The 21,214-nt window shown below is 35.5% G+C and overlaps 3 protein-coding genes and 1 long non-coding RNA gene across 10 annotated transcripts; all 4 read right to left on the bottom strand.

Moving 5' to 3' along the window:
- Nucleotides 1–1,621: 1,621 nt before the first annotated feature.
- On the bottom strand, nucleotides 1,622–9,407 carry LOC142614242 (putative WD repeat-containing protein C2A9.03). Of its 7 annotated transcripts, XM_075786818.1 has the most exons (12): nucleotides 9,124–9,401; nucleotides 8,703–8,868; nucleotides 8,398–8,565; nucleotides 7,345–7,431; nucleotides 6,253–6,340; nucleotides 5,382–5,453; nucleotides 3,405–3,539; nucleotides 3,191–3,301; nucleotides 3,005–3,096; nucleotides 2,822–2,927; nucleotides 2,635–2,721; nucleotides 1,622–2,545 (listed from the first exon to the last, which is right to left on the bottom strand). In XM_075786818.1, exons 6-12 carry the CDS (start codon nucleotides 5,382–5,384, stop codon nucleotides 2,132–2,134), a joined length of 948 nt encoding a protein of 315 aa, XP_075642933.1. In that variant the 5' UTR covers nucleotides 5,385–5,453; nucleotides 6,253–6,340; nucleotides 7,345–7,431; nucleotides 8,398–8,565; nucleotides 8,703–8,868; nucleotides 9,124–9,401; the 3' UTR covers nucleotides 1,622–2,131. The 7 variants fall into 7 exon arrangements, with proteins under 7 accessions (XP_075642933.1, XP_075642932.1, XP_075642930.1 ...); XM_075786817.1 differs by lacking the exon at nucleotides 5,382–5,453; XM_075786815.1 differs by lacking the exons at nucleotides 5,382–5,453; nucleotides 6,253–6,340 and adding an exon at nucleotides 8,959–8,972 and having other exon boundaries at nucleotides 9,124–9,262.
- On the bottom strand, nucleotides 7,718–8,034 carry LOC142614243 (uncharacterized). Its single transcript, XR_012840385.1, has 2 exons — nucleotides 7,898–8,034; nucleotides 7,718–7,819 (listed from the first exon to the last, which is right to left on the bottom strand). It is a non-coding gene; the product is annotated as an uncharacterized LOC142614243 (long non-coding RNA).
- Nucleotides 9,408–18,758: 9,351 nt separating the features above from the next.
- LOC142612416 (uncharacterized) lies at nucleotides 18,759–19,833 on the bottom strand. Its single transcript, XM_075784515.1, has 2 exons — nucleotides 19,518–19,833; nucleotides 18,759–19,396 (listed from the first exon to the last, which is right to left on the bottom strand). The coding sequence occupies exons 1-2, from the start codon at nucleotides 19,831–19,833 to the stop codon at nucleotides 18,759–18,761; spliced, it is 954 nt and encodes a 317-aa protein (XP_075640630.1).
- Nucleotides 19,834–20,319: 486 nt separating this feature from the next.
- On the bottom strand, nucleotides 20,320–20,841 carry LOC142612415 (uncharacterized). The gene has a single exon (XM_075784513.1). It carries the CDS (start codon nucleotides 20,839–20,841, stop codon nucleotides 20,320–20,322), a length of 522 nt encoding a protein of 173 aa, XP_075640628.1.
- Between the last annotated feature and the right edge of the window lie 373 nt (nucleotides 20,842–21,214).

Genomic DNA, 21,214 nt, shown 5'->3' with positions numbered 1-21,214 from the left:
AGGTTTAATTCGAACTCGAGCTGAGTTTGAACATTTTACTTTTCTTGTTTAACCAAGTTCAAACATTTACTACTCAATAAAGCTTAACTTGTTTATAGCCTAACAAAATTTCACATTTTTACAACCAAAAAGTTTAGAACCACACACTTTGACACAACTTAGACACGTGACAACCAGTGATTATATTACTTTTCATTAGGTACCAATAGTAGACCTGTGTGCAAGTGACACATGCAATCCAACCACACATTGACAAATATGTAAATTGTGCCAAATTATATGGTCAAATGTGTCCATAGAAAACAGTTATTTAGAATAAGCAGTTAATTAGACAACAACCATTTTGACAAGTCAGTTAATTAGAATAAGCAGACACTGGGCACGGCACCATTTCCTTGCATGTGGATTGTACTTTGAAGTTTCTAAAAAAGAAAAAAGAAAAGAATAAAAAAAGAAAAAAGAAAGAAAGATTGAACTTTGACTCTTTATAGAATAACTTACAAGGATGAAAAATTGGACACCGTCTAATTTCTATAGATAGATTAGAAAATTGCCTTTAAAAAATTCGAATATTTATTCCGTTTCACCGACTTCTTTACAAGTTACAACTGAAATTAAGGAATCAACGTTCAACTACCGAGGATAATTCTTAGACTAAGGTTATTACTTTCAAACCTAATGTCTATTAAAAATTACTTCTCAGACTGAGAGAGGAAGGAAAGCCACATGTTAAGATTATGTTCAATTTTTTTGTGTAGTTGAAACTTGAAAGCCACTTTGAACGTCGCTTTTACTTCTAAGCGAATTTTAGAATAAACGGCACGTTATAGCAGATGAAGCGTATTCTTGGCTGGGTCATTATCAAGGACAGTTTTTAATAGATGCTACTGACACTGCTTTGGTCATAACATTATCCAAATGTATCTTTAAGATAAGAAATTATCAAGTCTGATCAAACTTTGGTTGAGTTAAGCACTACACTAGTGACCACTTTTAACTTCCAATTTCTTATACCCATACCACACGGCATAAGAATTCAACAGAAATTGTCAGCACAATACTCAGATGCTGTCCCACTTTGACGATAGTAATCAGAGGATCTGAAAATGAGTTTATTGTTATCTACAAGAAACAATGCATGAAGGCATTGAAGGGTGTTGGTGTTGGACCAAACATGGGTGGCAATCGAATAACACGTGGATGCTTTCCTTACACAGGGAATTTGTCTTGGTCCAAGAATTCATTGGCCTGTTTGGTAAGAAATTTCGAATAATGTTGTTTTGTAAAATTATGTGAATAAAATTACATGTAATATCATTTAAACACTAAAAATTGTTAATTAAAAATTTCTAGTATCGTTGTTTAAGTATTGTAAAAATACGTGAATTAAACAGTGTTATAAAAATACATTTTTCAGTGTTTAAATGTTACCTAGACCCAATTTTCAGATTCATCATGAGCTTTAAGGTGCTATACGTTTTTAATTTCTAGGCCATGACAGTTATTGACTTTACTTTGATCTCATCCAAGAAAAAGAAACGCTGACATATAGCTAATGAAACCAAGAATTTACATGTTTGATACCCTTTGAAGAGAGACCACAGATTAGTGCACTTAGACATAATCTTCCATGTACTCACAATTTTACATGTTTCCCAAGTACCTAGTATGATAAAACAAGAGATAAGTGCACTTTGACAATAATCTCTCGTGTACTCACAAATTTACATGTTTCCCAAGTACCTTGTATGATAAAACAAGAGCATGTGCTTCTCTATTTTCTTCATTGATGCCTGATAATTGGACCAAAAGATAACAAGGTAACTGAAAAAAAAAAAAAAAAAACAAACCGCAAAACGCTTTACAAAGGGCAAAATTTATGTTCTACATATCCAAACGACCGCAAGGAATAGCTCCCCAAAGCCATGCGTTCCCCGAAGGCAGGAGAGAATACTAGTCTCCAAAACCAGGAGGTAATACAAGATTATAACCCCAATATGTTACCAGGGGGAACCGAACATTCTAACACTAAGCTTCACACATTCAAACAAAAACCTCTGCAGAAAAATTATGCACATCCATCAGTCCAAGTTGGTGGAGTGGTTGGCTTTAGATTTAAGGGCGCAAACCACTAATAGATGGAGTCCTCGTATCGGTTATAGTGCCTCCTGTTAAACTCTAACAAGCTGCCGTATGTGCGATCAGATACCCCTATGAAAAGAGCTTCAGCATCTGGGCTAAAAGATATTCCAGCAATCTCCCCAAACATATCAATCTCTTGTGCATGCACATATCCCGACTTTGTCTCAATAATATGAACGAAGTCTGCCGGCTCAGCCATTGCCATAAACCGGCCATCAGAGCTGAACTTTACAGCTCTTATTGCCCCCATCCTTCCCTTTATTACAGCTAGGGACTCGGACAGATTCCTTATATCCCACAGCCTACAGGTAGTGTCTTGGTTCCCAGTAGCCAAAATTTGTCCATCTGGGTGCCAAGCAGAGGCAAAAGAATAGTCCAGATGCCCTTTGAGGTTCCCAACAACCTGCTCCAAATACATATATCAGAAACTGAACATATTTCTTACACACAAATGAAGAAGCAAGCAAGGAGCAATCAAAACGAGCAACTTACTTTTCCAGACTGAGCATCAGCAATCAAGCACTCTGCACTGTCACCAAGAACTGAAAACAATTTTCCATCCGGACTAACAGAAGTGTTCTGCAAAGAAACCATTATGAAGAAGTGCACAAATGTGAGAAACATTACAACAAATAACACGCTAACTGTTAAGTATCGTTTCTGCAGATAACACACTCACATTGACAGACCAATTGAAGGAGAAGCGATTAAGGCAAGCAAAATTCTCAGCATCGAAAACCCTGACTTGAGCATCATTGTTTGCAGTCATAACCCTCATTGAGCCACTGCAGACAGAAGGTTCAGTTGAATGTCCACTCAGAGACAGATTCTATATTTTTTGGGGGGTAAGAAAGTGACCTACTTGGAGTTATGGTAAACATCCACTGCATTGGTGATGGCATTTTCATCTGTTGTAATTTTAGTGCAGAATGCAACTCCAGGTTGATTCAGGTTCTGGTACACATACAAGAACCAAGTTAAATTAAAATAAACTGCTGCAACAGACTGCATTTCATTAAAGAGGGCACTTATCAACTCAATCCCATACCTTGCATATCAGCTCCCCCTGAAACCCACCTGCCACCAGAAAATTCTCCTTAACAGCCATGGTGCTTATCTGCACTCTTGAGAGTGATTGAGACAACAATCCTGGGCGTATCTGTGATAAAAAAGATTCTAAATTAGTCCAGAACCATAAAACACTAGGAACTCTGAGCTACAAAAATCAAGGGTCTATCTTGGTCAAAGAAGTCACTGATTACCAGGGTGGGAACAATAGGTTTAGCAACATTTAGCACCTCTTTGCCCCTCCTCAGCAATGAGGACCAATGCATGACCGAATAGTTCTGCATCAGGTATACATCATGCTTTGATGTTGCCCATAACAAATTCCTCAGCTGCACCAGAAGAACAAACCATTGATGGGTACATTCAATAACCACGTCCAGCATTCCATTAAAATACATTAAATCAACACAATGAGACCATCAACCATATAGAAGAAGCTATATTCCAAGGTAAGCATACAAATGCAAATAATTTGACCAAATATTAACAGACATTCCAGTCAATTAAAACGCTGAATCTGTACGGTCGGTTTTCTTGCACTTTTTGCAAAACATTCACGTCAGTAAATAGTATGTATATTATATTACATGCAAGGATTTAAAATCCCCAAGAAGTTTGTTATTTTGATATAGAAGCTTCAGAACTCCTAACAAACTAACATATGAGTGCCAGTGACACAATAAAAATATACTGAATGAATTATGAATGAGTCTCCAGACAGCATGTAAACCCACTCAGACCTGGACAAAAGTTCAGATATTTTAGCCTCTGGAGAATAGCAAGAAAATAATTAAATGAAAAACAAAATCTTAAGAACAAGATGGACAAATATGGTGGTCAGTAATATCTGCACACAACATTGAGTCCCTTTGCCTTCATCACCGAAACAGAAAAGTTAAAAAGATTCAAATTTGAACAAAAAATAAAGGAGAATAAGGAAAGAAAAGTGATAGGTGTACACATATAACACTAAAAACATATTGAATGAACATGATTCTCCAGACAGCAAGTAAACCCAGTCAGACCTGGAAAAAATTTTAAATTATTTTAACCTCTGGAGAGAGCAAGAAAAAAAAATGGAAAACAAAATCTTATGAACAAGATGGACAAATAATAGACTGTGGTCAGCAATATCCTCACGCAACATTTAGTCCCATTGCATTCATCACCGAAACAAAAATAATATATTTAAAAGATAAAAAAATAAAAAAGAACAAGAAAAAAGGATAATAAGGAAAATAATTATAAAAAAGAAGAAGCAGTGTATGCAAATAACATCTCCCACTGGACCGTCTTATCTCCATGCAAACATTTGGATCCTCATTCACCACCCTCACCAAACAAGTTTAGAGAACACAAGGATGTGAAATATGGAATACCATTAGGTATGAGAGCTTGACTTTGCACTTAAGTGACGAAAAATAAAAATGATGCATGTAGCATATTGTCCAAGTAGAAATATACAAGTGAAAAAACAGTACACATGTTGTTACCAGTATGAGAAACCAGACTAGTGCACATTTGCTATATGAGTTTGGGGTTTTCTTTTTTGAGAAGTAACATTTGAGCTTGGGGATTCAAAAAGGTGGAATGTTAAAAAGTAAGAAACTAAGATTAACAAAAGAGATTTTACTCGTAAAGCTGATACATCCAACTAGGAAAGCTAGAACAGTAACGGTTGAACCCAGAAAAAATGTTTTCCCCTCACTAGACAAGAAAGAAAGTAATAACAACACAATTATGCCTGAACCACAACAAAACCAGCTAAATTCACAATCATCATGCATAGCATTTTCAAGAGTTAAAAAATAAAAGAAGAGATAATTGCATAACAAAATTAAAAATTAAATGGTCTATGAAAAAGACAAATCCAAAGCAATAAAACCGATATTTCTTGCAAACATGTTAACAACACAATCAACATGCTTGCAAGAAAGATCATCAAAAACTATATCAGATGGATCACAACAACAACATGAAGATGAAATTATGTAAATATTCAACGATTGTCAAGGCCTGCAATGAATCTCATAATTCTCAACACGATCCAACATGAAGAGGTGCAATGATAGTACTAGTCAGAGGCCCCTCATCACCAGGAACACCAATTCTACAAAATTACAGGAATTGCCACAGAGGCCTCTAAATGCTCAGATATTATCCTATCATACCATATAAACAACGCCGCGCCAGCTGCTCTCCACCCTGCTTTAAAGGCTGAAATAAAGGGAGAAGTAGCAATCCTAAATGCAAAAAGGGGTTAAAGCAATATAATTATATTTGATATCAACAGAAACAATATATTCACAACCAGATATTGAATTCAAAGATTAATGAAATCAGTAAGTAATTATTAAAGCATACGATGTTAGGACAAAAACCACAGATTCAAACTTAATGCAACTTGACTTTAAGGATGATGAACACGCCCATCAGGCTACTTAACACACACAGGTTGAAACAAAAAATAACTATTATTGAAGAGACAAACTGGATATAGCCAACAGGTTGCAGATGCTTCCTCATGTTATTCTCAATTTCTTTGTTTTATTCAATAATTGCTTCAACTGTAGTAAATTGGTAGTGCCTGCGTTGATAGTTCTATGGGTTATAATTTTGTTTTTCTAACTTACTATTTACCTTTCTACATTTTTTTTTTTTTACATTAATAGATTATAATCACAAACCATTTATATTCTAATAGCAGCTAGGAGAGTATAGACAGTCCTTCAGCTTATAACAGAGCTCAACCTATCAATTTCCAAAATAAGCTCTGATTAAAGAAAAAATAGTAATGAGGTTAGAAATGTTTCAAACATTGCAATAGAGTGAGCATGTGTGTATGTGATGTAATACGTAAAAAGATTCCTTTTTTATTTAATGTTATAGTGTGTTCATGGCAATTCACAAGTACACCAACACCAGCATCATGTTGCAATCATTACAAATGCCAAGTCATACCATAGTCATGATGCATCAATATCCAAAATTGCATCAAATCATCTGTCCATAAATAAATCTGGCACATATTCAAGACTATACCTTCAACATATTGTATCTTTTAATTTTATTAAGATTTGGTGAACAGTTATCAAGAGCAAGTATAAAGTAAGCATCCTTCATCATGTATCTGCAAAAAAAGTATCTTGTAAATACAAACCCCAGCTTCTGCCTTTAAGTGGGGCACAATATCATAATTCAAAAAGAATTTTGGTACAAAGACTAGTAAATTACAAATTGAAACATTTCACATATCTTCTGTTATGAGAGAAGCGAGCACAATCCTCACAAAAAATAAAGTTAATCACACACTTTTTTTCTTTGCCTAGGTATAAAATTATCTCCACATCAGGGAAAATTCTGTCACCAGTTTGTAGGCCTTAAAAGAGACTATTATGCCGGCCTCACTTTCCTAAGATAATTCTGGAGAAGTTCTCAAACCTCTTATTTGTTGGTAAATAAAGTATATATTAACTGATAAAATCTGTACTTAAATCTAATATAATAGAGCAATTGTAAACTGCATACCTTCCAATTAATGGTTGACGCACATGCTATAATCACATATAGAAAACCCTTAAATGGTTTTATTATAGACCTGCAGGACTGCTAGACTAATGATAATGTGTATAACCAAAGTTCAAAAGGGCAGCCAACTGAAAAATTGAAATTTATCTGGTCAATGTGCTCTACAGTTCGTATTAGGAAACACTACTAGCAAGAATATCTATGATGAGCTATGAAATAGAATTTCAGGCAATGAAATAAAGAAGTACAAGTGAGCATCTAAGTAATACTAATTTCAAAACTCTAGAATAAGAATTTTTATTGAAAGAAAAAAGAAAAAGAAAAAGAAAACAGAAGAAGAAAAATGAAATGTGCTTATGCAACATGGACATTGAGTTTAAAAATATGTAACGTATAGACCATAGAAGATGGCTACTATTATGAATTTATCACAGTAATCTGTGTAAGAGACATACTTCAAAATACAAAGGAGAGGGACAGCCCAAGGAAACACAACACACGAAAACAATCAAATGCTTGGGACTCCAAAATAGGTAGAAACTAGTTTTGACGACAAAACATAAACCATTTCAAAGAGAAAAGAGAGCCATGAAGAAGAATCTCTACCTGAAAATGCACTATTGTTGATTTGACAAGCCTTGTATTAAACTGGAAGTCATAGAAGGTCTTTCCCTTCTCTGTTTGCAAGCACTCCTGTAAACAGAGCATGTTTTAGCAAGAAAACACAAAGAAAGATGCAACATAAACAACAATAAATATGAATATTGCGCATACTCCTTTAGTCCTAAGCATGAAAAAAAAATTGCAGTATGCCTAAAAATCGATCAGTCCAGTATTATCATGTCAACTAGTTCCAAAGGATGGAGAGAATCAATTTTATTTTTATTTTTTCTAAAACATATACATAGTAAACCAAGATAAAAATCAATCACTCCAGTATTATCGTGTCAACTAGTTCCAAAGGATGGAGAAACAATTATTTTTATTTTTTCTAAAGTAAATCTATAGAAACCATGGTTTACCCACCCAAATCAATCTAAGCAGTGTCCAAAACTTGACATTAAAGCGGAGGCAAAGGTTCCTGTGATTCACAAAATTTTGAATTTATATTGGGGTAGCTCTATACTAAACCCATATCACCATCAAATACAGGAGCTACCTTTAATTTTTTGATAATACAAAAGTTAGAATAGGATGGAGATTTGAATTCTGGATATCCCGAAAGAACACGAGGTGCCAATTGAGCTACAAAGCTCTGGCAAAAATTCCATAAAAAAAAAAAAAAAGGTCCATTGTTGAGGTGCTTATGCATCAAATCCCAGACTACAAAACACCCCAGATCCATGAAACAAAAAACAAAATTTAGGACCACAAATTTCTTTATCACAATTACAGACATATGGCCTGATCTGGTTTGTGTATATTAAAAATAGTATTACTTGGTCGCATAATAAATAAATAACAATTGAAACAACGAAAGAATATGATAACATATCCTAATCCGATAAGCAAATAAATAAATAACCAACTAAACTTCTTCATTATCTTAAGACACACGCAACTTAATCCTTAAATAAACAACTAAAAAAAAATCAAAGTTCTTGTTTTCAGAGACAAAAGAAATCCAACAAATTAAACAAATCAACAAAATAAATATACCTTGTCGAGGTCTTCGCGAGAGCGAGAGAGGTTCTCGTAGTTCTTGTATTGCTCCAACCGTGTCTCGCGGTACTCGTCTCTGCTAAAATTGAGCCTCTCCCATGGTATCCCTTGTATATCTTTCCCATTCCTCGCTTCTAAAGCCGATGTATCAGTCTTCGGCTTACTCTGTCAAAATCACACACTCAATTTCATCATCATCATCATCATCACCATCATCATCATCGTCATCATCATTTGAAACAGCGATTGAATTCATGTAACAACAACAACAACAACAACAACAACAACAAAGGCTTTTGTACCGATTCGAAGTCGTCTTCAAAGTCGGAGTCCAGAGGATCCGAACCGTTGTTCGTCTCCGGTTCGTTTTGGGCGAAAGGGTTGTCGTACTCGTCTTCGAAACCGGTCATGTCGTATAAGTCGTCTACGACATATTCGAGGTCGCCGTTGTCGAATTGCGCCATTAACCTACAACCGTAAACGGTGTTCAAATTTGGGGGAAAATTTCAAAGAGAAGTTTGAATAAACTCAATAAAGAGCTTAAACGACATTACGTACAGTCAAACGTGTACCTGTACAGAGTTATTAACAACGAAGAAATGCAAAATTAGGTGAAAAAAAATAAAACCAAACTATCTATAACAGAGTATTAATATGGAAGTGTATATTACAGACGAAATTTAAAATTTTTATAAAAAAAAATTCATATATATGCAAAATTACCTCCTAATAGCAAGAGTTGTTAGATCGGAGTGAAACAGAGACCTTGAAAGCGAAAGATCAAATACAATGCAATACAAAGCGGAAAACAAATTTTCCAGAGAAACAAACAAGAATCGGGAATACGGTGTGTTCAATCTTGTGAACAAAGGCACTGAGTGTGAGCGTGTGTGTGTGTGTGTGTGTGTGAGGACTGAGGACAAAAGAGAGTGAAGAAATGACGGGAAAAGGGGAGAAGTGTGTAGAGAGTATGGTAGAGAGAGGTTTCGCGAAAAAAGCGCAAGGAGGTTGGCGAGGCTTGCTGGCCTACTTTATAGAGAGAAGGTGTGAGTTTGTGACTGATCATCTCAGGGTGCGAGTGAAGAGTTAAAGAGTGGTGGGGTTGGTGGGACCAGTGCCCGGGTTCTGCCTGCGGGTCCCAATCAACCGGCCCTTTTTACCGGATTGGCCCTTTCAAATACATTCATTGTACGCGTTTCCTCTGCGTTTCCTGTGGCGTTTACGTTTTTTTTTTTTTAAAAAAAAAAAAAGACCAGCGTCTGGTGCATTGTTCATGAAACATGAACAGTGCACCAAGGTATACGAAGAGTAAAAAAAGAGTAAACAGTATTTTTTTACCTATTAAAAATTTATTTTGCTACAGTAATTTCAGTTTTTAGTAATAAGTTCTATTCAAACGGACCTTAAGAGTTGGATAATTTTTATTTCTAAAAATAAAAATATTGTAGCAAAATAATTTTTAAATGTGTAAATAGTACCGTGAGATCTAGTTTTAAAGTTGTTTGTACTGGAAAAAAAATACTGGTAGGTTCTGTAAACAATGTACGGAACTCACTAAAAGAAAATAGACGTTGGGGAATGCGCAAAATGCGCTTCTCAAACTCACACTAATTATATGAGTTTGGATTGGGTCTGGCGTCTTTGCATCTAGCGTTTAAATAGTGGGTCTCGTGCACTGTTTACGGGACTCACAAGTACAGAATTTAGCAAAATTTTCATTATAACTGTATCTTACGGCACTATTCACACATTTAAAAATTATTTTGCTACAGTATTTTCAATTTTCAGCAATAAGCGGTATTCAAATAGATCTTAAGAATAAAAAGTTTAAGACCACAAAATCTTGGTGAGGAAAAAATAATGAATCCACGTGTTATTGATGGTTAATTATTTATAGTCTGTTACATTAGAATTTTAACAAAAAAATTATGAAATAATTTGTGATTCTAGAATTATTACTCCATTAAAATTATGAATAGTAATATTATTGAAAATATTTAGATACTCTTTGATTCTCAAAACACAATTACTGAGAATATAAAATATTATAAAGGAATGATTATTACTGTTAATAAGTTTGATCGTAAAAATAATGTATAAGGAAAGTTTAAACATTTTAAAAATATTAATTTTAAAACATATTACATGCACGGAAAAATAAAGTTTTGTTCATGAACTCATTCATTTTTCTCTACAAGTCACGATTTGTCGAACAAAAGTTGTGGCACAAAGATTATATTCACATATTTTCTCTTGATCACCCATATTTTCTCTAATTTTACTACTATGGTAAAAAAAATTGTTGCAATGTCTAATATAACAATAAAAATTTACAAGTTGAAATATCAACGGACTACAAATTAAAAAGTTGAAATATCAACAGACTACAAATTAAAATGTTTTTAGTATGTTTCATTTAAACATCAAAAAATCTTTTTTTAGAGAGTTTCAATCTATGGCGTATGCTCCTAATAATAGTTTTTTATTATCAAGCCAAGACACCAATCGGTTTTTGATATATGCAAAATTGAACTCCAGATTTCTTAGTCAATCATTAGAGATTTTATCAGTTAAGCTAACTAGAACCCACAAAACATGAAAGAATCTAAAAAAAATTTATTTAAATTTTCTAGCACATTCTTTTGATAACCCGATTAAACTTCATGTGATCAATCGGATTAAATAAAGTTTGTTTCAAATTTTCAAGGTTTAAATGAAACTTATGCAAAACTCTATGATTTAAATAAGACTAATTGAAACTATAAGGTGTGTGTGAGGGTCCTTTGTCGACAAAATGTCTAGGCCCGCAATAGAAGCGAGGACCCTGGGCCTTGCTGTTGTGTTAAGGAATTGAGCTTGGTTCACCGCAACTAAAAGGGTTGTTTTACGAACCAAGTGGTGCACAGAGCGGGGATCCTACAATACACATATTCTAACAAGCAAGGTTTTGTGTGTGTGTGTGTGTGTTGAACAGCAAGCAAAACAGTAAAGGAACAGTACTTAAAGAAGAACGCGGGAAGTTAAGGATCCTTAAATCAATGAAGAATATTTTGTTGCTTTAAATTGAGGAATCACAAAGCGCTCACTAAGACATGTTACAAGGTCCAAATGAACTAAAAAATTACTGACTTAGACGACCCTCTCAGCCTTTAAGACTTGCAAAGTTTGAACCCGTATGAATCCAAGTATGTTATACAGTGGCTGCCTTGGTACACCAGGCAATATTTCTTTTCTACTTACTACTTTTTTTAAGTGTTTTAACAGAGTTTTTTTCAATGATTCTATTCTAATTCACTGTTGCTAGGTGTCATTCACTATTGTTGCTTCCTCCTTTTATAGTGTCATTTTAGGGCTCAGAGATACCACTGGTTCCCTCTCTTTGCTCTCCTGGGTAACAGAACCTGTAGCGTGCCAACAGCTTTGGTGGCTAGTCCATTCCTTGTTTCTTATAGTTTTCTTCTTTTGGTGCCTTTTCTCCAAAAGTCCCTTGCTGACCTTCCATTCTAAGGTGTCTTCGGGGGAACTGACCTTTGATTTCTCTTCTTCCAAGGCTTTTCTATCTTCCTTTTCCAAACTTAGCCTTTTGGCCGTCCTTCCTTTTTGTCATTTTTCCTAAGTGGGTCGATTCTATCCTTGCCAGGTTGAAACTCCCCCTAGCTACTTCCCTTCATAGTTCTTATTCCTAGGTTCCTTGAGGTACTAGCCTCCTTGTTCACGAGTTGTTATTTTCCAATCCTTCTGGTTCCCTTTTGCATCATCGGGTGATTGGGAAGGATGCTTTTGCTCTTCGTTTCCTGTATTTCTTGGTACTCCTCTTGAGTTGTCTAAATCTCATTCTCAGCTGTTCTGCACGTTTCGAGGACCCCGAGCCCCTGGCGTCCTCTGGGTATCCCGGCTCAGTACTTACTGCTGGACTCTTTTGGTTTTCTGATCTTGATAAGCTAGGCTTTTTTCCTTCTTCCCTTTCATTTGATAGGCCCTAAGGTCTATCCTTCCATGAATCTTGGGCTTAAAATCCTTTTGAATGGTCTTAGGCTTACTCCCCTCCCTATTGTGGGGAGCTTTGACAATTTTATTGTTATTTTCCATGGGGTGCATTCACTGTGCTACTTTGGGCTTTAATGTTATGACTTTTTGTACCTCAATAGTGTGAATAAAACATTTTTAAAAACTATAGGATTTAAATGATACATTTTCAATGTTTAAGGTTTAAATTAAACATACCCAAAACCCTAAGGTTTAAAAACTAATTTACCCAATAAAATAAGATCGCATTGGCACCATGCCTTTTCTTTTTCTTTTTCTTTTTATAATTGGCACCTAGTACAAAAAAAAAAAAAAAAAACAAACTTAACTTGAAATTATGGAATTTTGTTGGATACATAAACTTTCTTATGTTGTTGAAGTGAAGCGACAAGGGCAAGTGTAATTTTTTTTATTTTTTTATCAACAGTGACATTAAAATGGGAAAATTTGATTTCCAATTTCGGGTAAGGAAATTCCCTTTCTTACACTAAAATCTTTTTGTCCACCAACATCACTTACCTTGTTTATCTTTTATCTTTAAAAAGAAATACTCATTAGTTGTTAATGTAATTTAGTGTTTTTTTTTATTATATTTTTTATAATCATGTTGGTTATTGCAAATGAGTTTCAGTTAGCTTAACTGGTAAATTTTATAATAGTTGAATAAGAGATCTAGGGTTCAATTTTCGCTTACAAAAAAAATTGTTTAGTGTCTTGATCCGATGGTAAAGAGTTATCATTAAGAGCAAACACCATATATTAAAACATTATTTAAAAAAATGCATATAATAATTCATTCATCATCTTAAAAAAAATTGTTTAGTGTCTTAATTTGATAGTAAAGAGTTATTATTAAGAGCATACACCATATATTAAAATCTTCTTTAAAAAATGCATATAATAATTCATTCATCATCTTAAGAGTTGTGCTAATGGGATACTCTTCTTTATAAGAGGAAATTACATGAATAAAAAACTTATACCGTTTTATACAGCAAAAGATGTTATTTTAGGAAAATTAGATTTTTTAAGCAGAATAAACAAATTGGGATAGAGATAATATATATTAGGAAAAAAAATATAGAGAAATGAAAAATTAAGTAGTACTATTACACATCCATATCCCTGTTTTGCATGACAATTGCTTTTTAATGATGAGAAATGGTACTATTATAACTTTTATTAAAATTTGTGTTGCAACTTACTCACATGATAAGTTATAATTGGTGAAATAAAAATAGTGGACATGTAAGCAAATTGCATCAAAAGATATAATCCAAGCATTATCTATACTACTATTTAAGGAGTTTCACCTATATGGATCAGATTTTTTTTGTTCCAAAATACCCCTACACCCCTGGGTTTAAGTAGAGAGAAAATTAAAGGATAGTTTAGTAAAAATACATGCCTAACTTGCACTAAAATATTGCCTACAAAATAGGAACACTCTTCCATTAACTCACTTCTTCAAAGTAACTATATGTTTATTGTTTTTTTTTTTAATAGAAAAATAAGTTAAACACCTTACGTTTATCCAAAAACAAATCTAAATAAAAAAAAAAAGACAGTCCGGATTATTTTTTTGTTCTAAAATACCCTTACATTACTATGTTTAAATAGAGACAAAATTAAAGGACAATCCGATAAAAATACAACCTTAACTTCCACTAAAACATTGCCTAAAAAGTATAGTTGCTTTTCTATTGATTTTCAAATTTATTTATCTACTTATTAATTAGATTTTTAAAATAAAAATTATATATATAATAAAAAATATAAATTTTTTTTTGCTACGGCCACTAAAAAAAAAAAAAAAACCTTCGTCTCACGGGCGAAGCGTGAGGCTTGATTTTTTAAAACTATTTTAATATTTCACCGACTCACCTTAGGCTTTTAGCTCAAATTTTATACGGTTTGACCAACCCAATCAGTCCGGACCTCGTAAACTCTGAGCATTAGGTAGACCCGATACCTGACAGCTGTCATTCCAGCTTACCTGCTTAAAAAATTGCAACCTACACAATATTTTTACAATAATTTTATAACAAATTGTAAGTGGTTAATTCTTATTGGTTCGAATTTAAATCTAACATTAAGATTACATTTTTGCCTCAACAGTAATAACCAGTAACAACTTGCCACTTAAAATTTGTTGTAAAAATGTTATAGACATATCAATTATCTTAAAAAAAAAAAAAAAAAGAGTACAGTGATGGAGTCCACTAACTACGATATCGTTGATCCACGTGGATGGTTCACACCACGAGTTCTCGAAGCTTGGCAAACCCAGATCCCACCACGTGGCTTTGCCAGACGATGGGTCCCTACTCCCTATCTCTTTGCCTCGATGTTCCCGTCATGACGGAGTTGGTGTATGGTGTCGTTAGTTTTTAACCATGGTTAGTTGTGGGTCCGAAATACAGAGAGTAGTTTAGTTGGTGAAAATGGGTGATGGGTTAGCGTCCACCGCTTTCTCTTCTCTTTCTCTTTAGGTCGGTCATTAATAGGGCCCACTAATATGGGTCCTTGTTGGAAGTTTGTCCATTCGAGGAAGCATTTGAGTGGGGACGAAATGCCTAGCCCATTTTGTCATTTTGACAAGGCTACGTTGAGACATTGGATTTGGATGCATGTGCCCAATGCTTTCCCAATAAGGTTTATTTTATGATTCTCAAAAAAAAAAAAAGGTTTATTTTATATTATTTTTTAAATTTGAATTTGTTAAGGAAGAATATTATCGTACTTAACGTCCAAACTTTTCAATAATTATTTTGTCACCCTAATATTTATCTAAATTTTAAAAGATATACATAGATGGGTCCCTTTAAACTCTTGATATTTCCTATATGACCAACTTAAATTAGTAAAATTTATATTTATTTATTATTACTTTGGTGCCCCTTTATTTTTATGAAGAAAACAAAAGTCTTGTGGGTTCCAGTTAGCTTAGCTGGTAAAGTTTCTGATGATTGTATAAGAGATTTGGGGTTCAATTTCTACCTATACTAAAAACTGATTGGTGTCTTGGTTTGATAATAAAGAGCTATTACTAAAAGCGGGCGCCATAAGTTGAAACTCTCTAAAAAAGAAAACAAAAGTCTCAAAACATGTTCGTAGTGTATATGAGAAAGCTAGTATATAATTGATGTGAAAAATTCTATTATCAATTTATTTTAAGTGCCGCCTTTAAAAGCTACTGCTATTGAGTTGAGTGATTCTATAATTTAGTGAGTCTACAATAACGCTTTCGGTATCGAAAATTATATTGTTCTATGCTTTTAATTTTATTTTATCTTTTGACATCAAAAGAAAATATGCTATGATGCTTAAAATAGTAAGAGCTCTTTATACTCCATCGCCTATAAACAAAAGAAGAGATTATTATTTAGGCATATAAAATGTCATTTATCATTTAATTTATTTAAAATGAATTGATTTGTATATATTTCATGCTTTCTAAAACTATTATTACACTCTAATGTGTAATTTTTAATTTATTTTAAAAAACCTTTATTTAAAATATCCATTTTTATAAATAATTACACAAATAAATCAAATAAAGTATTCGTCTTTTACTCACAAAAAAAAAAAGTATTCGTCTTGAATTTTCTATATATATAAAATGTTGTGCACTGTATTTTCACGAGGATCACTGACTTAGCCCGGAGTACCAGTTGTGCTAGGAGACATGGACTACACGCAAAAAGCCACAAAAACCAATCCCATGACCAATAGTCTATTAGACTATACTCCATTATAGCTAGTAAGCAGCAAACCCAGTCACCATCTACCTGACTAATAACTAATAAGTACTTCCAAGTGCTGACGCAGAAGCAACTTAATTTGGTATGTCACTAGCAATGGGGACTTCAGTTTCTTTTTGGCGTAAATGCACTTTTGGTCCTTACATTTTGGGGTCATTTTTATTTTAGTTTCTACATTTTCATTTCACCACTTTTAGTTCCTAAATCAATTAATGCGTTCTATTTTGGTTCTTACTGTTACTCACTTAACAGAATTTGCTGACGTGGCTAACGACATAGTAAAATAATAATTAAAAAATCTATTTTGGTATTAAAAATTTGCTACGTCAGCATCTAAATTAAAAAAAAAAATTTATTAATTTTAATTAAATAAACAAAATTAAAAACAAAAAATCATATTAATTGAGATCTAAAAGTGCTTGAACAAAAACAACAAGAAGCCAAACCCAAATCTAAGAACACAAACCCAGAAATTAAAAAAAAAAAAAAACAACAACAACAAACAACCATTCAATATCGTAAAAAACGCAGATCAAAAACCAAATCAAGCCCACTGACACAGATCAAAAACCACACATCCGGTTGAAAAACAACGTCGATGAAGATTTTAAAATCTTTTATACTAGGTAATCCAGTATCCTTATGCATGAAGATAATCAATTCGGTCGTTGTGGTTGGACTCTATTATGGATTTCTGACCACATTTTCCATAGGGCCCTTTGACCAATATATCTTGCAATTCGTACTGTTTGTTGACCATAATCCATAACCCTGGTTACCATAGGGAACATATCGTAAATATCTATGAAAATCAAATCAAATAAAAAGTTTGTATGATAATCAAGAAAATGAATAAATCTCTTTTATTCAGCTGAACCAACATTCATCATCTGTTTCCAATACCCAAGAATTCATTTTTCCATTTTCTTTTCATTATTCTTTGGAACCAAACAAAGCACAATTAGATCAGCACAAAAAAAAAAAATCATTGTTTCTAAAATTAAATAAACCCCAGCAATTAGTTTTCTTTCTAATCATTCTATTTCCCTAGCAAACAAACAGAACACAAGAAACTCAACAAAACCAAAACTTTAGCTAAAAAAGAAGAAACCCAGAAGAAACTCAACAAAACGGATTTGCAGACGGAGACGCCTCTCTCCCCGTCAACCACCACCACGACCCAAACCTAAACCCAGACCCTCTACAACCCGATCTCCCCACCCAAATCTTCTCAATCCTCTCACGCCTCGATTGGCGAAAACACCCATCTCTTAAAAAACTAGTCCCTTCCATATCCCCATCCCATGTCTCCTCCATCCTCTCTCTCAATCTCCACCAGCTCGATCCCCAAACTACTCTCTCTTTCTTCTATTGGATTTCCCTTTGAGTCAGAATCTGATGCCGGTTCTTGCACTGGATGTCGGTCTTACGTGGCTTGACGCCGTTTTGACGGTTGTTGACGGCGTTGGCGACTTCCTCCATCGTCATTTTGACGGTTCTTGCATTGGATGTTCTTCCCACACTTCGATTAGAGTCTCCGTCGCTTTTCGCTCCAACAGTCCTCGCGTCACCCTCCTTCTCCTCCGTCGCGGGATCTAGATCCAGGGCTGGGTCGGGTGGCGTGGTGCGGACCCGGGCGATCCATTTAGGGAGATGGGTCGGAGGTTTGAGTGGGTTTGGGGAGAGAGAGAGAGAGAGAGAGAGAGAGAGAGAGAGAGAGAGAGAGAGAGTGAAGAAGAAGTGTCGGATCTGACTCAAAGGGAAATTGGTCGTGCATTGTGTTTTGAATCTTTGGTCTTTTTATTTTGTAGATTTGTGACTTTTTTATTTTGGGTGTTTCATGATTTTGGGTGTTTCATGTTGGCATGTTCTTGATTTTGAGGAAGAACTACTGGGAAGAACATAATGTAATTTTTTTAAAATTAATTAATTTAATTTCTTTTTTAAACAATCTGTTTTTATTTTTTTTTATTTAGTTAAAATAAATAATTAATTTTTTAAAAAATTTATAAGCTGACGTGGCATTTTTAATATTATTTTATTGGCCATGTCAGCATTTAATTTGCCAACAGTGGACGCCGTTTGCCACGTCAGCAAATTCTGTTAAGTGAGTAACGGTAAGGACCAAAATGAAACGCGTTAATTGATTTAGGGACTAAAAATGGTGAAATAAAAATGTAAGAACCAAAACAGAAATGACCCCAAAATGTAGGGACCAAAAGTGCATTTACGCCTTTCTTTTTTGATATAGAGCATATGCTTTACTTTCACATCTTTTTTTTTTCCTTCTCAAAAAGATTCAAGTTGATTACATCATGCTGAATTTGGTTCATAATAATGGGCGGGGTATCCTCTACCCAAACGATACAATCATTCACCCACTTGGCATGTTTAGCCAATAAGTGGGCCGCAACATTGCTACACCTACTGATGTGAGCTACCTCCCACGTTCCGTACTGGCTCATCCCATTTGGACGCCTTCAATTATCTTTTGAATAGAACTAGCCATTAGACATTGCCCCTTCAAAGCATTCACCGTCGTTTGCGCATTAGTCTCAGTCCGAGATCCTAGGCCAACTGGACCTCTTCTTCCACAGCTTTAGCTTCAGTCTCTAGCGCACCCAGTGGCAATTCTATTCCTTTTTTCATTGCGCCCATCAGTTGTCCCCTCTCATTTCTAATCACGAATCCCACCCCACAGCAACCAGTTTCTTTGAAGACAGCCCCATCTACATTAGTTTTATACCTTCCCAGTCTAGGGGGTCCACGGAGGCTTACCATGAGGGGGGGGGGGTGTCTGGTTTGAGCTAGTTGGACTTGTCGAACTTCCTTCACATAATCTGCTACCTCCTTGACAATAACATCATACCTTTTGCTTCGCCCTCCATGCCTTACAGAATTTCGATTATTCCACAAACTCCACATTGTAATCGCAAACAATTCCCAATCAACCACCGGCCATCTCTCCCTAATTTCCCACATTATGTTTAGGAAATCCAAGTGGGGTTCAGGTAGGGAAGGAAGCTTCAAATTTGTTGCACTCCACACCTCCGCTGCTGCTGTGCATCCCCATAGAATATGACCCAAAGTTTCATTATTTCCACACAAATCGCAACAAGTTCCCAATCCGATCCCCTTTGACTTTAAACGACACTTGGTTGGCAGAATATTTTTACAAGCCTTCCACATAAAGTGCTTGATCTTATCTAGACAGTTTAGACCCCAAATAAGCTTCCATATGGCTTTGTTCTTGACCCATCTGAACTTCACCCTTTTCTGCTTGATGATTGTTCTTCTACACAGATTTTTGAGCTACTCGATAAGCACTTTGGATTGTGAATCTGCCATTAGGAGTCCACACCCATGTCAGGGAGTCTTCGGGGAGCCGAGGACTAATTGGAATTCCCAAAATAACTTCAGCTTCATGGGGGAGAAAGGTGTTCTTCACCAAGGCAACATCCCAACCACAAGCCTCCTTATTAATAAGGCTCGACACCATCACCACATTATTAAGTGGACCTCTTGGACTGACCTCCTTAAACGAATCCGGAGATGGAATCCGCCTGTCCTTCCATATGTTAACCCGATTCCCATTACTAATGACCCATCTGGATCTCTTCTCAATTATATCCTTGGCTACCATGATACTTCTCCACGTGTAGGATGGTCTACTACCCAATTAAGCCTCCCTAAATGAATTTCCCGCAAAGTATTTCTCCTTAAAGACTTTATGGACCAAAGTGTCTGGGTTTTGTTGAATTCTCCACCCTTGTTTGGCAAGGAAAATGGTTGGGTGGTCTAACTTGAAAATGGCAGGGTGGTCTAACTTGAAAATGGCAGCGAAGTAATCCAAAATTATTCCCTCAATCCTCCCCTGTTCCTCTTGCCACATCCCTTCCGAATCTTGCAACCCCACAATCCTATTCTTTCGGTGCCTTTGGCTAGTTGTGGCATGAAGAAACTTGGTATTTTGGTCTCCCCACTTGATCCAGAGAGCTCTAGACCATTGATTCCACATAATCTCCTCCCTAAGTAAGGTCTCATTTATCTTTGCCCTCAATTTTTGAATCTCCTTTGCCTTCTCGTTGGTGCATTCTGTGGCCTCAAGTTGTTGGAGGTTGGATTGTTTCTATTGAAGCACTTTGTTCACATTCCCAAAAACCCTCATATTCCACCTCTGCAATTGTTCCAGACACCGCTTCAGCTTATCCGTGATTGTTAACCCTAAATCGCACCAAAGTGGGTCCCAAGCCGATTCAACAACATCCCTGCACCCTTCCTCCCTCGTCCACATGGCCTCGAACACTAATTGCTTCTTCACGGGCTTCCTTGGTTGACTAAGATTAAGGGCGAGAATCAACATACAGTGGTCGAAAATTGACATCGAGAAGTTATGCACACTTGACTTGGGGTACATCCACAGCCAATCTTCATTCCTCACTATCCTGTAAAGCCTGAGCTTCGTTCTTTGATTTCCAAGGCGCCCGTTACACCAAGTGAACTGCTGACCCACATAACCCAAATCAAACAAGCCACACCGACCTAAGTAATCTCGAAAGCCTTCCATTTGCTTTCCATCTCTATTCGAGCCTTCTGATTTTCCATGTGGATAAGCAATCTCGTTAAAATTCCCGAATACGATCCACGGCATATCGCATTAGGCTTTCAGGACTTCCAATAGTTGCTACGAAATGAACCTTTTCTCGGTTTCGGGCTGACCGTAGAAACCCGTAGCCCGCCATAGGGTTGATGATGGGCCTTCGCAGATAACCACATCTATGTGAGAGTTCGAACAACTCTTGAAGCTCACCTTCGCACCCTTTTTCCACAGTAAGGCAAGGCCGATGCTTCTGTCATCATATGGAACGACGATGCTCTGCGTGTAGTTTAGTTTTAACTGGATTCCTTTTATCCTACTCACACTAACCTTAGTTTTGGCGAGAAAGACCAGCAGGGGTTCCCTAGACCTCACCTCGTCAATAAGGGTTTGAACCACCAAGGTTGACCCCAAACCTCAGCAGTTC

The sequence above is a fragment of the Castanea sativa genome, chromosome 10 (genome assembly GCF_040712315.1).
Source record: "Castanea sativa cultivar Marrone di Chiusa Pesio chromosome 10, ASM4071231v1".
In the NCBI taxonomy this organism is placed as follows: domain Eukaryota; kingdom Viridiplantae; phylum Streptophyta; class Magnoliopsida; order Fagales; family Fagaceae; genus Castanea; species Castanea sativa.
The sequence above is the reverse complement of the archived record's forward strand: the minus strand, read 5'-3'. Positions and strand labels throughout refer to the sequence as shown.

Bases quoted from the DNA above. Each gene is read 5' to 3' on its own strand.
- LOC142612415 (XM_075784513.1), bottom strand. From the start codon at position 20,841: ATGCCGTGGATCGTATTCGGGAATTTTAACGAGATTGCTTATCCACAT.
- LOC142614242 (XM_075786816.1), bottom strand. From the start codon at position 8,864: ATGGCGCAATTCGACAACGGCGACCTCGAATATGTCGTAGACGACTTA. The intron at 7,432-8,397 runs GTATATTTATTT...CTCTGTTTACAG, and splicing joins CTCGCGAAGACCTCGACAAG to GAGTGCTTGCAAACAGAGAA. The intron at 2,546-2,634 runs GTAAGTTGCTCG...TATTTGGAGCAG, and splicing joins CTGATGCTCAGTCTGGAAAA to GTTGTTGGGAACCTCAAAGG.
- LOC142612416 (XM_075784515.1), bottom strand. From the start codon at position 19,833: ATGGTAGCCAAGGATATAATTGAGAAGAGATCCAGATGGGTCATTAGT. The intron at 19,397-19,517 runs GTGCTTATCGAG...TAAACTGTCTAG, and splicing joins TGGCAGATTCACAATCCAAA to ATAAGATCAAGCACTTTATG.